Consider the following 15,544-nt stretch of genomic DNA (forward strand, 5'->3'; position numbering starts at 1 on the left):
GCCTCCCATCGACCCGTAATGCCGCCAAACAATGTCGGCTGGCGGCCCCCAGGAGTAGGGCCTTCTCTGTGGGAGCACCGACGCTCTGGAACGAACTCCCCCCTGGCTTACGTCAACTTCCTTTCGTCGTGAGCTAAAAACATATTTATTCATTCAAGCAGGACTGGCACAAATAGTTGATTTTAAATTGGGGTTTTAGTAATATTTTAAATTTTTAAATCTTTTAAATTACCGGCCGTTTAGTAATAGTTTATTTTAATTTCTGTATATATTCTGTATTTTATTCCGGCTGTACACCGCCCTGAGTCCTTCGGGAGAAGGGCGGTATAAAAATTTAATAAAATAAAAATAAATAAATAAATAAATAAATCACCTGTGCCGTGCAGTTTAGCTTTGCTAGAAAGCAGGATTTCCTGCTTTGTAGTGAAGTTAAACTATGCACCACAGCTGATCCCACCTGCCTTGCTGTTCTACTTACCTTCCCAAGCCTCCTTTTGGCATGTACTGTGCATACCGGTAGCTTTTTTTTTTTACTGCCGATTCGCCCAAATCTGTAGTTTTTATCACTACTGGTTCGCCTGAACTGGAGCGAACTGGTAGCATTTCACCCCTGGTTCTTATACACTAAATGAAAGCCTGGTTTCAGAATTGTATGTCTCTTTGTAGCTGGGTGGATGTCAAGATTCTCTTTTTAAAAATTAGCTTTCTCAAATCCAAGGTCTGCCTAGTTATGTGCAGAGAAATCATGTTCCCTAGCATCTGTATTAGAGATGGGGTCTCACTAGAATGACTAGCCGCAAAAACTGTTGAAATTCCTTATTTGCACCCCATGCAAACATCTAGAATAAGACACTAGGGAGGAAGTTAAATATGAGCCAACAATGTGTTGGCAGCAGCCAAAAAAGCCAATGCAGTCCTAGGCTGCATTAATAGAGAGATAGATTCAAGATCATGTGAAGTAGTAGTACCGTCTTATAAAGCCTTAGTAAGACCACACTTTGAATAGTACATCCAGTTTTGGTCACCACAATACAAAAAAGATGTTGAGACTCCGGAAAGAGTGCAGGGAAGAGCAACAAAGAGGATTGGAGGGCTGGAGGCTATAAAACAGATGAGCAGTTGCAGGAATTGGGTTTGTCTAGTCTAGTCTAGTGAAGGACGCGGTGGCTCAGGGGCTAGGACGTTGAGTTGTCGATCGAAAGGTCGGCAGCTCGGCGGTTCGAATCCCTAGTGCTGCTGTGTAACAGGGTGAGCTCCCGTTATTCATCCCACCTTCTGCCAACCTAGCAGCTTCGAAAGCACGTAAAAATGCAAGTAGAAAAAATAGGGACCACCTTTGGTGGGAAGGTAACAGCGTTCCATGCGCCTTTGGCATTGAGTCATGCCGGCCACATGACCACGGAGACATCTTCGGACAGCGCTGGCTCTTCAGCTTTGAAATGGAAATGAGCACCGCCCCCTAGAGTCAGCAATGACTAGCACGTATGTGCGAGGGGAACCTTTACCTTTAGTCTAGTGAAAAGAAGGACGAGGAGAGACATGATAGCATTGTTTGAGCATTTGAGGGGCTGCCACAAACAAGAGGGGTTCAACCTATTTTCCAAAGCACCAGAAGGCAAGACAAGAAACAATGTATGGAAACTAATCAAGGAGAGCAGCAACCTAGAACTAAGGAGAAATTTCTTGACAGTTAGAACAATTAACCAGTGGAACAGTTTGCTTTCATAAGTTATGGATGAGCCAACACTGGAGGCTTTCAAGAAGAGACTGGACAGACATTTGTCTGAAATGGTATAGGGTCTCCTGCTCAAGCAGAGGGTCGCAGTAGGAGACTTCCAAGGTCCCTTCCAACTCTGTTAGTCTAGGTTCTAAGTCTTCTAGTAGGAGTTCCTCTTGGCTCTTCCTGACAATTGCTGTTCCTCTTTTTTCTCCTGTCCCCTAGGTAGCTATTTCCTTGCAAGAGCTCCTGGAAGACTGTTGGGACCCTGAACCAGAGGCTCGTCTGCAAGCTGAGTGCGCCCTACAAAGGTTGCAAAGGCTGGGCACTGAAGATCTGGTGAATGAATACTGAGGTCAAAGCATTTTAGGCTTTCCACTCAGATTTGCTTGGACTTCTTTGCTTAGAAGAACTTTTATGTTTGGCTGAGAAAAGCAAGAAGCCTTTAAGAGAAGTTCATCCAGGTCCAATAGGACCCTATGGGGACGTTGTCAGAGTGGATGCATTTTTTATAAGTGCTATCCACTAAATCAACTTGAATTGTATTTGTTAACGACTGCTAACCTGGGGGCCATCCTATATCAAGCCTTTAACTTTGGAATTTTCATCATTTCAGTTCTTCCATATAGCACAATATCTTGTGCTATATAATCTCTTAAGCACCCTTTCTTCAAAATAACTCCCAGTGAACCATTGGAACATTTCTGAACAGATATTAGATGCATAGTTTATAGCAGGGGCGTCAAATTCAAGGCCCGTGGGCCAGATCTGGCATGCAATGTGGTCAGATCCGGCCCGCAGGGCTGTCCTGGTCCACCCAATGTGAAGAGGAAAGATCAGACCAGCCTGGCTTCGGCCCAGTCTACCCAATGCGGAAACAGGCCAGTAGTTTGGGGAGTGGTGTCAAGCTGGCCACACCCACCCAGTCGGCCACACAAACACACCCCGAGGTCAACCGCAGCCCTGATGTGGCCCTCAATGAAATTGAGTTTGACACCCTTGGTTTATAGCATGTGTTACTACCCGGATGCAAAAATTAGTTTTAAATGAAGAATTCAGATTCCTAAGACTTTTCTCTGGAATTGCTGAAAATTATGGAGGTGCAGCCCAACCAGTGGTGACATGTAAAATTTATTACTACCGGTTCTGTGGGCGTGGCTTGGTGGGGGTTAGGGTTAGGGTTAGGCCAAAGAGGTTGCAGAAAAAATGCTTTTAAAAGGCTCTGACGATCCCAGCTGAGCCACGAGATCATCAGAGGCTTTTTTTTTTAACTTTTAAAAGCATTTTTTCAGCTGAAGAAAAAATGCTTTTAAAAGTTAAAAAAAAAAACCTCTGATGATCGCGTGGCTCAGCTGGGCATGGGGAGGGCCAGGGATTTTTGCTACTGGTTCTCTAAACCACCCGCTGCTATCGCTAGCAGATCAGGCAATCTGGTCCAAACCAGCAGCATTTCACTCGAGCCCAACACATCTAAAGGACATACAACTGGAAAAGACTGAGGACCCAGCTTATTGGGGGGGCATATGTTGAGGGTCGGAACAGCATTGCAGTTCTCCTCCGCAGGCTGGCGGGGGGGGCAGGGGAGGAGACAGGACGGATGCCTCCTGCAGCACCTTGCTGGCCAAAATGGGGCACGAGAGGGCCGCATGCAGCTCCCCTGCACCTTGTTTTCATCTTCCATGGCCTCCTGAAGCACCTTGCCAGCCGAAAATGGGCTGTTTTTGGACAGCAGAGGCACCACAGGCCAAGTCCTTTGATATTTCCAGGCCGGCCCCGCAGGCCGGATTTCAGCACCCCGCAGGCCTTGAGTTTGACATCCCTGATCTACACTCTCTCTTTGCAATAGTTTGTTACCAAACAATTGTTCAAGATTGTTTGGGATTATATGCCCTAGTTGAAGAGGGACAGTCATTAACTTGATGCAGTTTTGGTCTGATGGGCTGTCCAGTCTATACCTGTTTTAAAGGGTCTGGTTACAGAGGAGGGAAAGGAGACTTCAAGCAGACCATCCAGAAGGAGGGAACCAAGTCAACTAATCACCACCGCGTGGTGAGACCTCAAGGCAACCTATATTTGTATTAGAAATCTTCTTTTTCCTTAGCTTTCACCCAGATTTATAAAGAAGCGCATGCAGACATGTATATTTCTTTTCTCTTTTGTTGGTTGGTGATCTTATTTTTTTATTATTTTTATTTCTGCCATGTATTCTTTTGTGGTCCGTTCCCTTTTTCATCTAACTTTGTTTTAAAATTAAAAGCTTCAGGCAAGCCTGTTTTAGTTGATTTTTATCTCTCCAGAATGTAATGTGAGGTCAGTGTTGAACAAATATATTACTAGTAATCTAGGTTTTACATTGATTTAAAACATGCATAGCCCTCTCTGCCATTAAGATGCAGATGACAGCAACGTAAGCATGCCCATTTTAATGCAAAAAGCGTAATAAAAACAATCATGGAAAACAACTCCCCCCCCCTCACATTTTTTAAAATAAAGATTAGGAAATTTAAAGCATTCATAATTTGGTAAACCGGCTTGTGAAAGAGTGGTAGGAAGGGGATGAAGGAATTCCTCTAGGAAGCCAGCCTCATTCCAGATATATTGGGATTACCAATTCCATAATTCCTAGCCAGGTTTTGGGAACACACTAAATTGGGAATGTTCTTCCATTTCCTAGCCAAAAGCATGAGAGCCAGTGGAATGGAGCGGCTCATGGATTAAAGATGGGATGGGGAGACATGTTTAAACCAACTGGGGTTACTCAACAGGGCAACTGTGATGGAGCCTTTGAGAATCCAGAGAATTCAATAATAAACTAAATGAACAGAATTCAATCTTCTAGCAGATTTGAAGTTACGATGACACTTTAAAAAAGAAAGACTTATGACCATTTTTCACATGGCTGTGGCAGCATCCCTGTGGTCACGTGATCAAAATTAAGTTGCTCACATTTATGATGATTGCTGCGTTCTGGAGTCATGGAATCTCCTTTTGCCAAGCAAAGTCAATGAGGCAGCCAGTGTTGTGGCTCCAGCCCCCCCCTCGAGCCTGGCCCCCTGCCAGAGAGTGACTCAGAGAGTGAGGGGGAAGGGCCATCAGGGCTCCCCTCTGCAGGGCCGGCCTCTCTGGCTCAGCTCCAGGAGCCAGAGGCAGGCCAGGTGGAGGAAATAACGAGGCCTCTGTCTCCTGTATCTCCACCCACCCAGGCAATGCTCCCAGACCCAGCTGTGGACAATCAGTCCTGGTTAGATCCCAGGTTTCATAGACAAGAGAGGCGGGAACAACAGAAGCAGGGGTGGGGCAGGCCTAGAAAGTGCTGAGTCACGGAGCCACACCCCACAGGGTATAAAAGCAGGAGGGGCTACTATACTACTTTGTGACGAACAAATCAAACTGCCTAGGGAAAACTTGAGCTGAAGTGCTGTTTGTTCCTGACTTCCTGGTTGACACGCCCGCATCAAGAAAGATAACAGAAAACCTTGGCAGACGCTCGCTGGTTTGCTGCCAGAGCTGATAGCTGCTGTGGACTAAATTGCCGGCTAACTGAGTCATTTCTCGTGCCTCCCAGACTGAGGTGGGGGGGGATGACAGAACAGCCAGATTTATTTATTTATTTATTTTGTCAAATACATATTAAATAATATATAAAATATAAGCATGAATTGAATACATAAAATGAATACAACTAAAGGGAACATTAGGACAGGGACGGTAGGCATGCTGGTGCTCTTATGCATGCTCCTTACAAACCTCTTAGGAATGGGGTGAGGTCAACAGTACACAGTCTTAGGTTAAAGTTTTGGGGATTTGGGGATGAGACCCCAGAGTCTGGTAGTGCATTCCAGGTATTAACAACACTGTTACTGAAGTCATATTTTCTGCAATCGAGATTCACTTAACAACGGCATTACTAAGTTAATAACTGCAGTAATTCACTTAGCAACACTGGCAAGAAAGGTCGTAAAATGGGACATAACTCACAACAACTGTCTCGCTTAGCAACAGAAATGATGAGTTCAAGTGTGGACTACCTGTAGTGCATCTAGCCAGTGGTGGGATTCAAATAATTTAACAACCGGTTCTCTGCCCTAATGATTTCTTCCAACAACCAGTTCATCAAACTGCTTAGAAAGTTAACAACCGGTTCTGCCGAAGTGGTGAGAACTGGTTGAATCCCATCACTGCATCTAGTGTACAATATAGAGCATCCACCTAGCTGTAAACCCAGCATGGCATTTTGTTGTAAACCTTGTAGTAACCAACTGGTGCAGGACAGTCAAGGGTGGGGCTGGGAGACAGATGTCACCTTTGGGAGTTTGAGGCACTAACATGAGGCTGAATTACCCTGTCTTAAAGCGGCCCTTTGAGATAAAGACAGCAGGCAACATGCTGTGTGTGGGGTGTGTGTGTATGTGAATTGTTGGGATGATGGCAGAGGCATAGCCACGAAGTGATTATGTCATTCGTACAAGCCTGTTCCATCTAGCAGTCACAATTACAATAAACACGCCAGAGGAAAATTTATTTCCCCAGAGACGGCACTACAACATTGTGAAATTCAATTGCTTTGCCGATAAGATCTTATGCAGTGCATCTGTTTTCTTTCTTTACCTTGCCCTAATAAGGTAAAGGAACCAGCGCGGATCATAATAGGGGAGTTGAATAAGGATGGACAGGGTTCAAATCTCCCTGTATCCACAACAACTATACTTGGGATGACCTCCCACCCCCTAATCTCCTTCCCGTCAAATGGCATCGTCACACCTTCAACTTCCAAGAAGGAGACCGAGAAGGTGCAAGAAAAGTAAAAGATTCCCTGTGAGCCATTTCAAGACCGCAGGATGAAAGCAAAAAATAAAGAGCACAGGATTCAGCTGCTCAGCTTTTGTTTTTCTTTTGACCTTCAGCTGTCGAACAGAATTGCATTCTTGCCATCTCATCAGAAGAGAAAAGGCCGATTTGTTACTATATCATGCACCAAGCTGCTTGGCCAGGTGCCAACAGCCACCAGAAATGCAAGGCCTCTGTCCTTGACGCAGATGCTTACATATACAGGCTCCGCTCTTCGTACTGGAGCCCCAGATTTTCTTTATATAGCCGGGGAGAGGAGTGAATCACTGTTAGAAGCAAACCTATTATTCTGACACAAGCGGTATTTTGAATATTTTTAGGGAACATGCGCTGCCGATTATGGGGATCTGTGATTTACCAGAAGCATTTCCTGTGCACGTATTCACCGAACGTGGAATCCTTATGTCCGATTTTTTTGTACAAACCTTGCAAAAAACATTTTAAAAGCTGAAAATGTAACACCACACAATAGAAATGTTTTTTTTAAAAAAAGATAAAAATAGAATAAAAATGGAGTAAAAACTAGAATCGTTAAAATAGAACCATTCGGGGGGGGGAATAATGACTGGAAAAGCTGACATTAAAAAGAAAAATAGGATATCTAAAGCACTTTAGATCCAATTTTGGTATAGTGGTTAAGTCCCACATTAGCACAAAACCAGCTGTATGACCTTGGTCCAGTCAGTCTCGCTCAGCCCTAAGAAGCAGGCAAGGACAAACCACATCTGAAAAACCTTGCCAAGAAAACATCAGGGATTAGTCAAGATGGTTGCCGGCAGTTAATACTGACTCAAAGCAAGGCACACATACACACACCGATAAGCAGCCTAGACTTGCCTCTGTGGCTGAGACGGCATACAGGTTCATTAAATACATATTCTTTTCATACAAATCACATTAAGCCAAATCCAGAACGGACCATTTTATGACAGATCCAAGTGAACCCAGTCTGTTCTCCAGGGTAAGTAGAACTCAGAAAGAACAGACTGAGTCTGCCATCTACAGTAATTTCCCCATTGCGTAATGGTAGAAATGAGCCCAAATACAGCATATTTTTACAGAAGCTCTAAATGAGATTATGTTAACTTAAAAAAAAAATGACATTTGTTATTAAAAGTCCCCTCCCTCCCCCGGAAATATATTTATTGCTCCTTTCTCTATCCTTCCTCCCCCTCCCTATATTCAGTCCAATAATATGGGGCAAGGAAATGGATACTCTCCTTGGATCACATTGCTGCCAGGGGAAACAGGCGTGGATGTCATGTTGGTAGCAGGCTCCATTCCTTAATGCTGGCCAAGGTTTCAGAATGCTGAGGGGCTAAAAATAGATTTTTGCTCCAGGATTTGTAGGAGGCAAACGCTCTTTAATCTGTGCCTGCATGATGGACTGCGCAGTGCAAATATAACTCTTTACCTCACTGGATTTTCAAGGGTTCTCTGGGCCCTTGAATTAAACCAGGAAAAAAATAAATAACACAAAACCTTGAACTACCTGTAAGGCACACATTTGAACCACTTAAGAAGCTCAGTTTTAAAAATGTGAGGCATATGGAGATGATCACATGCAGGATGCGGAAGGGAAAAAGATGTTGAGACTTTGGAAAAAGTGCGAAGGAACAACTAAGACGATTAAAGTCTGGAGACAAAAACATACAAAGAACGATTGCAGGAATTGGATATGGCTAGTCTGGAGAAAAGAAGGACTAGGGGTGGCATAACAGCAATATTCCAGTATTTGAGGGATTGCCACAGGAAGAAGGAGGTCAACTTATTTTCCAAAGCACAGAAGATAAGAAACAATGGATGGAAACTAATCAAGGAGAGAAGCAACCTAGAATTAAGGACAAACTCCCTAACAGTGAGGACAATTAACCAGTGGAACAACTTGCCTTCAGAAGTTGTAGGTGCTTCATCACAGGAGATTTTTAAGAAGAGACTGGACAGCCACTTGTCTGAAATGGTATAGGGCCATGATGGCAAACCTATGGCAGGCATGCCAGAGGTGGCATACAGCGCCTTCTCTGTGGGCACACAAGTCATTGCCCCAATTCAGCTCTGCCGCACATGCATGCGTGCCTCCCACCAGCCAGCTGGTCTTTGAGTCTGCCACGCATGCGCGGGGTGGGTGGGTGGGTGGGGCACATGCATGGGGGCCATGCACACATTGCATTTTGGGGCTTCAGGCACGCACGCTTTGGGCACTCGGTCAGGAAAAGGTTAGCCATCACTGGTATAGGGTCTCCTGCTTGAGCAGGGGGCCGAACTAGAACCGGGGTGTCAAACTCAAGTCGTCACAGCGGTGTCACGTGATGTATCGGGACTTTTTTCCCCTTTGCTAAACCAGGTGTGGGCGTGATCATTGCATGACACATCCAGCCTGTGGGCTAGAACAGGGGTCTCCAACCTTGGCAACTTTAAGACTTGTGGACTTCAACTCCCAGAATTCCTCAGCCAGCTTTGCTTTGCTGGCTGAGGAATTCTGGGAACTGAAGTCCACAAGTGTTGAAGTTGCCAAGGTTGGAGACCCCTGGGCTAGAAGATCTCCAAGCTCTATTCTAATTGAATCAAATTTGTTCTTCCAAAGCCACATACATGAAAAAAGGGGTAGTATTTGATCACCAAGTCAAGCCCCTCCTGACCTGAGCAGGAGCATTAACTTCTCTCACACCCCACAAAATACAGGAGTAAAGGGAAATTTCAGCAGGCCTTCTCCTGATTTGACTGGATGGGCACATGTTGCCTGCTGTATGGTATCTCACTCTACATCAGGGGTATCAAACTCACATCACATCATCATCACATGACATATCGGGACTTCCCTCCCCTTTGCTAAACTAGGGGTGGGCGTGGCCAGCACATGACGCATCCGGCCGGCGGGCCATGAGTTTGACACCCTTGCTCTACATCATTTAATTCAGCTTTTCATAGGATAGAGAATTTACCAAATATTAAACTGTGATTTGTTTAATTGTAGTTTCTGAAATAAACCACAACTAGCTCCAATCATGCATCACAATAAACCATAAAGTATGATTTTTAAAATCTCAGTGGTTGGGGCTAATCAGATGCACTAAGCCACAAACAAGCAAGGAAACTGTATCATGGCTTAGCACTGATAGTAAAATCAGTCTATATGTTGTATTGCAATTATGGCTTCAGAACTTATAGACTTTAATATGCTTGGGTTAGAACAGCCTTTCTTAACCTTTTCATCCTAGAGCAGTGTTTCTTAAACTTGTTAACTTTTGAGAGGCATGGACTTCAACTCCCAGAATTCCCTAGCCAGCAGGCTAGGGAATTCTGGGAGTTGAAGTACACATATCTGGGCTGAGAGAAATAATGCCAAGACTAACTGCTGGAATAATTGTAAGGTCTCAGAAAGTCTTGCATAAAAATCATAAAATATGGAATTTCACAAGACCATTCACTTCTAACCTATATACTCTTGTGTTTTATAACCTTTACAACAGCAATAAAGCAGCAGATGAGCATATGAATCACAGCACATAAATTTTTTACCAAGGTGAGCTTTTTGCATTGCGCAGTCCATGAAGTTCAAGAAGCAATGTTTATTCCCCCCCCCACATCATGATAGCTCGCAGAATCCCTAGAGACCCTTGCAAATCCCAGTTGAGAAAGCTGGGGTTAGGGGGTCACAACTGATTTTGGCTTGTTTTCTCTGTAATTTATTGACCTACAGTATTTCTATGACTATAAATTTCATCCATCCTTCCCGGAACAGCTTTATCCATTACACAGAGACCTAATTCACACAACACATTAAACTATAATGTGCTTTGCTTGTGTCCAAGTTAATATATGGTTATAAACCATGTTTTAAGGCTTAGTGTGCTAGGTGAATCCAGTCAGCTGGGATTACTGCAATAGGCTCTGGTTAAAGAAACTGAGGTTTAATTCAGCGTGTGAGCAAAGGTATAGAAAGCAACACCTTCCTTCTTCAAAATCAAGCAGACACCCCCTCTTATGCTCAGAGCAGAGGTGGGGAACTTTGGCCCCTTTACGACTTGTGGATTTTTAACTCCTAGAATCCCTGAACCAGCAAGAAAGTCAAGATGGCTGGCTCAAGAATTCTGGAAGTTGAAGTCCACAAGTCATAAAAGGGCTATAGTTCCCTATTCCTGGCTTATAGGAAGGAGAACTGGCTTCAAATAGGAAACGACCTTTAGGGGAAGAAAAAAAAACATCCTCTGGCCCCCAGTTCGAGTTTCATTCACATCTACTCAGAAATATGCCAGGAGTGAGATCAAGGTATCTAGGATTTGGGGAGATGAGAATGGTTTATAATGTATCCTTGCTTGCTCATCTCTTCTCAGCCTGATTGTACACTCTGCAGTGTATAGAAATCTATTTATTTCCTTAGGCTTAGGAACAGCTAAAGAAAAGCCTGTACGAGGCTTAACCACTTATGATTTCCCTTCTGCAGAAGCTCAGTCTTACATGTCTTATTTCACTGTTAGTGCTACTTCTGCCTGTTATTCATTGCTACATCTAACTTCAGGCTTTATTGTCTTATAATACCTAAGATCTCTCTGCTCTCTTTTTTTCCATTTTCTACAAATCAAATAAAAAGTAGGCAAGATTTATATGCTGCTTTCAGAATTATGAAAAAAAGGTGCTTGTCCATTTAATCTATATTATACATTGGACAAAATGCTTACAATGAGAAAAAAAAATGACTACGCTCTTGGATTTTCAAGGAAGCATCCTGTAACATTTTCTAACACAAAGCTACACTCTGTTGGTACACATTATCCTCAGTCAATCACCACAGAGCCTTAGTTCCAAAAGTCCATCAATAACTTTTAACACCCACTCCCCTTCATATTTTTATCTGTCATTGCCTGATCAGCAAGCAAAGCAAGATCTAGGAGATGCCATTTAAATTTCCATAACAGTATTTCAGGATGCAATGGAAAATGAAGCTGATAACTTCCAAATTTAACAACCACTAGTAGAGGGGGCCTTTTGGAAATTCTTTGGCATGCACATGTGTCCATGTATACATGCACACACTCAACAAGCTGACTATATGTTGCTGATGTTGGTTGTGGAGAAAAATAGATCTTCTATTCATATATATACATAAATACACACACACACACACGATATATAAAATATACCATAGTATAAAGGCATAATAAAATAAACCAGACTAATATAAAACATCTCACCACCACTCTTTCATAGCCCATTGAAATCAAATGGTTTTCATAGTCTGATCAGAAGAAAGCCATATTAAGACCACCAGGTCTTCCTCCTGAAGTAGTATGTGGTTTAATTTATTTATTTGATTTATATTCAGTCAAAATCTCTGGAGGGCCAGGGATAGGGGTTGTTCCTCTGCCCTGGTCCTATTAGACCTCTCAGCGGCTTTTGATACCATCGACCATGGTATCCTGCTGCGCCGGTTGGAGGGATTGGGAGTGGGAGGCACCGTTTACCGGTGGTTCTCCTCCTATCTCTCCGACCGGTCGCAGTCGGTGTTGACAGGGGGGCAGAGGTCGGCCCCGAGGCGCCTCACTTGTGGGGTGCCGCAGGGATCGATCCTCTCGCCCCTTCTGTTCAACATCTACATGAAGCCGCTGGGTGAGATCATCAGTGGGTTCGGTGTGAGGTACCAGCTGTATGCGGATGACACCCAGCTGTACTTTTCCACACCGGACCACCCCAACGAAGCTATCGAAGTGCTGTCCCGGTGTCTGGAGGCCGTACGGGTCTGGATGGGGAGAAACAGGCTCAAGCTCAATCCTCCAAGACAGAGTGGCTGTGGATGCCGCATCCCGCACAGTCAGCTAAATCCGCGGCTGACCATCGGTGGCGAGTCATTGGCCCCGATGGAGAGGGTGCGCAACTTAGGCGCCCTCCTGGATGAACGGCTGTCTCTAGAAGATCATTTGACGGCCGCCTCCAGGAGAGCGTTTCACCAGGTTCGCCTGGTGCGCCAGTTGCGCCTTTCTGGACCGGGAGGCCCTATGCACGGTCACCACGCCTCGTGACGCCTCGCCTGGATTACTGCAACGCTCTCTACATGGGGCTTCCTTGAAGGGCATCCGGAGGCTACAGTTAGTCCAGAATGCGGCTGCGCTGGTGATAGATGGAGCCCTCGTGGCTCCCGTGATAACACCCATCCTGCGCAGGCTGCACTGGCTACCTGTGGCCTTCCGGGTGCGCTTCAAGGTTTTGGTGACCACCTTTAAAGCGCTCCATGGCATAGGGCCGGGTTATCTACGGGACCGCCTACTGCGACCAGATACCTCTCACCGACCCGTGCGCTCTCACAGAGAGGGACTCCTCAGGGTGCCGTCAGCTAGGCAGTGTCGTCTGGCGACGCCCAGGGGAAGGGCCTTCTCTGTGGGGGCTCCCGCCCTCTGGAACGAACTCCCCCCAGGACTCCGTCAACTTCCAGATCTTCGAACCTTCCGTCGCGAGCTCAAGACTCATTTATTCATCTGTGCAGGACTGGCTTAGATTTTTAAATTTAGAGGGGTTTTAAATTGATTTTAATATTTATATTTCTATTTTTAATAATTGGTATTATTAATTATTGGCATTAGAATAAGTCTTTTAATGATTATTTTAATTTGTATATTGATGTTTTTATATGCCTGTAAACCGCCCTGAGTCCTTTGGGAGATAGGGCGGTATATAAGTTTAAATAATAAATAAATAAATAAATAAATAAAAATATACATTTTGTCAACTACCGCATTTAGTTTCTATCAACAGTTGGGTAGAAAGTTGTACCTGGTTTTTCTACATCAGTGTTTTTCAAACTTTGCTCTCAGGACTGATTCCCACGTTTAAAAATTAAGGACAATTCCAAAAGAGCTTTTGCCTGTGTAGGTTACATTTATATTTATCATATAAACAATGAACATTGATGCATGTGTAGAACACTGAATCACATAAAAATAGCAATATTAAACCCTTAGATAATAACACAAAAATATTCATGAAAAAGTCTTATAAACAAAGAAAAAGAAGTGATATTGTTCTACATTTTTGCAAATTTCTTCAATATCTGGCAAGTCGTTTTGTTTTTGTGGACTCTCCAGGGTGTTTTGGGGGATCCTCGGATCACACTTTAAGAAACGCTGGCCTATAGAAAAGCATCCAATCAGTCTAACATCAATACCTGGGAAGATCCTGAAAAAGATAATAAAAAAACAGATCTGCGAACAACTAGAAGCAGATAAAATTATAACTTGTAGCTAGCATGGGTTTGTTAAAAACAGATCATGCCAAACCAATCTTATTTCATTCTTTGATAAAGTCACTAAATTAGTAGACCAGCGAAATGCTGTGGACATAGTATACTTAGATTTCAGTAAGGCATTTGACAAAGTAGACAATCTACTTCTTGATAAGCTAGAAAAATGTGGAATATACAACATCACCACCAGATTGATTTGTAACTGGCTGACAAACCGTACTCAATGAACAATGGTACTACATCCATATGGAAAGAAGCAGTGGAGTACCACATGGTTCCATCTTAGGCCCAGTACTCTTCAATATCTTTATAAATAACTTAGATGAGGGAATAGAAGGGGAACTCATCAAATGTGCAGATGATACTAAACTGGCAGGAATAGCCAACAACCCAGAAGACAAACTCAGGATCCAAAAAGATCTTGACAAACTTGAACAATGGGCCCTATCCAACAAAATGAATTTTAATGTGGAGAAAAGCAATGCTTTACATTTAGGCAGGAAAAATCAAAGGTATAAGTATAGATTAGGTGAGATCTGGCTCAAAAACAGTAACTGTGAGAGGACCCCTGGAGTCCTAGTGGAGGATCACTTGAATATGAGCCAGCAATGTGCAGCTGCTGTCGAAAAAGCTAATACAATCCTGGGTTGTATAAACAGACGCATAGAATCAAGATCATGTGAAGTATTAACGCTGCTTTACAAAACCCTAGTAAGACAACACCTAGAATATTGCAACCAATTTTGGTCGCCATTCTACAAAAAAGATGTTGACACTTTTGAAAAAAATCATAGAAGAGCAACTAAGATGATCAAAGGCCTGGAGACTAAACCATTTGAAGAACAGCTGCCGGTTTTGGGTCTGACAAATCTAAAGAAAAGAAGAATTAGGGGTAACATGATAGCAGTATTCCAGTATTTGAGGGGCTGCAGTGGTGAGTTTCACTTGCCTTTGCTACCGGTTCACTCACCACTTCTGCGCATGCGCAGAGCGTATTTGATGACATCCAGGCAGGTAGTCAGAGCCTCCCGCTGCTACCAGTTCGCCTGAACCTAGGCAAACTGATAGCAACCCACCAATGAGAGGCTGCCACAAAGAAGAGGGGGTCAAATTGTTCTCCAAAACACCAGAGGCCAGGGCAGGAAATAATGACTGGAAACTGATCAAAGACAGAAGCAATCTGGAATTAAGGAGAAACTTCCTAACAGTGAGGACAACTAACCAGTGGAACAGCTTGCCTTTGGGCATTCCATCACTGGAGGTTTTTAAGAAGACACTAGACAGTCACTTGTCTGAGATTTCATAAGTTCTTATACTTGAGCAGGGGGCTGGACTAGAAGACCCCCAAGATCCCTTCCAGCTCTATTCTATTCTATCTGGAAGGAGGCAGTAATAAGCCATCTTAGTCAAGAAAACGACAGGCTTTAAGAAAACGACCATGCGTCAGTGATTTTAATGTTTAGAAAAACAGTGGATGCAAGTGAGGCCACAGTGGCTCTCGTTTCCTCCCCTCCAGCCATCCCTCGGTTGGCTTTTGCAGTTTCAAACTTCTGCACTTTATAAAATGCCCTTTTCCCGTTCACTTGCAAGTTCTATCTCAAGATATGAACGGAAATGAGAGGTGCACACCCATTGAAAAACTTTAAACCGGACCGCAGCTGTACATAGCAGCAGAACCGCCAACAATTCCTCCCCTTATTACGCTGTTCCTTTCTGCAACTCCTGCTTTAAAAGCCAGAAGAAGG

At 43.8% G+C, this 15,544-nt stretch overlaps 1 protein-coding gene across 1 annotated transcript in view; it reads left to right on the forward strand.

Annotated features, from left to right (window-relative positions):
- AMHR2 (anti-Mullerian hormone receptor type 2) overlaps window positions 1-4,114 on the forward strand; it is a 58,545-nt gene extending 54,431 nt beyond the window's left edge. Inside the window, exon 11 of the mRNA XM_058165771.1 lies at window positions 1,943-4,114. Coding sequence (XP_058021754.1) covers window positions 1,943-2,071 — 129 coding nt within the window. The 3' untranslated portion in view covers window positions 2,072-4,114. The remainder of the gene's footprint in view (window positions 1-1,942) is intronic.
- Window positions 4,115-15,544: the final 11,430 nt, after the last annotated feature.

This window comes from Ahaetulla prasina, chromosome 2, assembly GCF_028640845.1.
Source record: "Ahaetulla prasina isolate Xishuangbanna chromosome 2, ASM2864084v1, whole genome shotgun sequence".
NCBI lineage: Eukaryota > Metazoa > Chordata > Lepidosauria > Squamata > Colubridae > Ahaetulla > Ahaetulla prasina.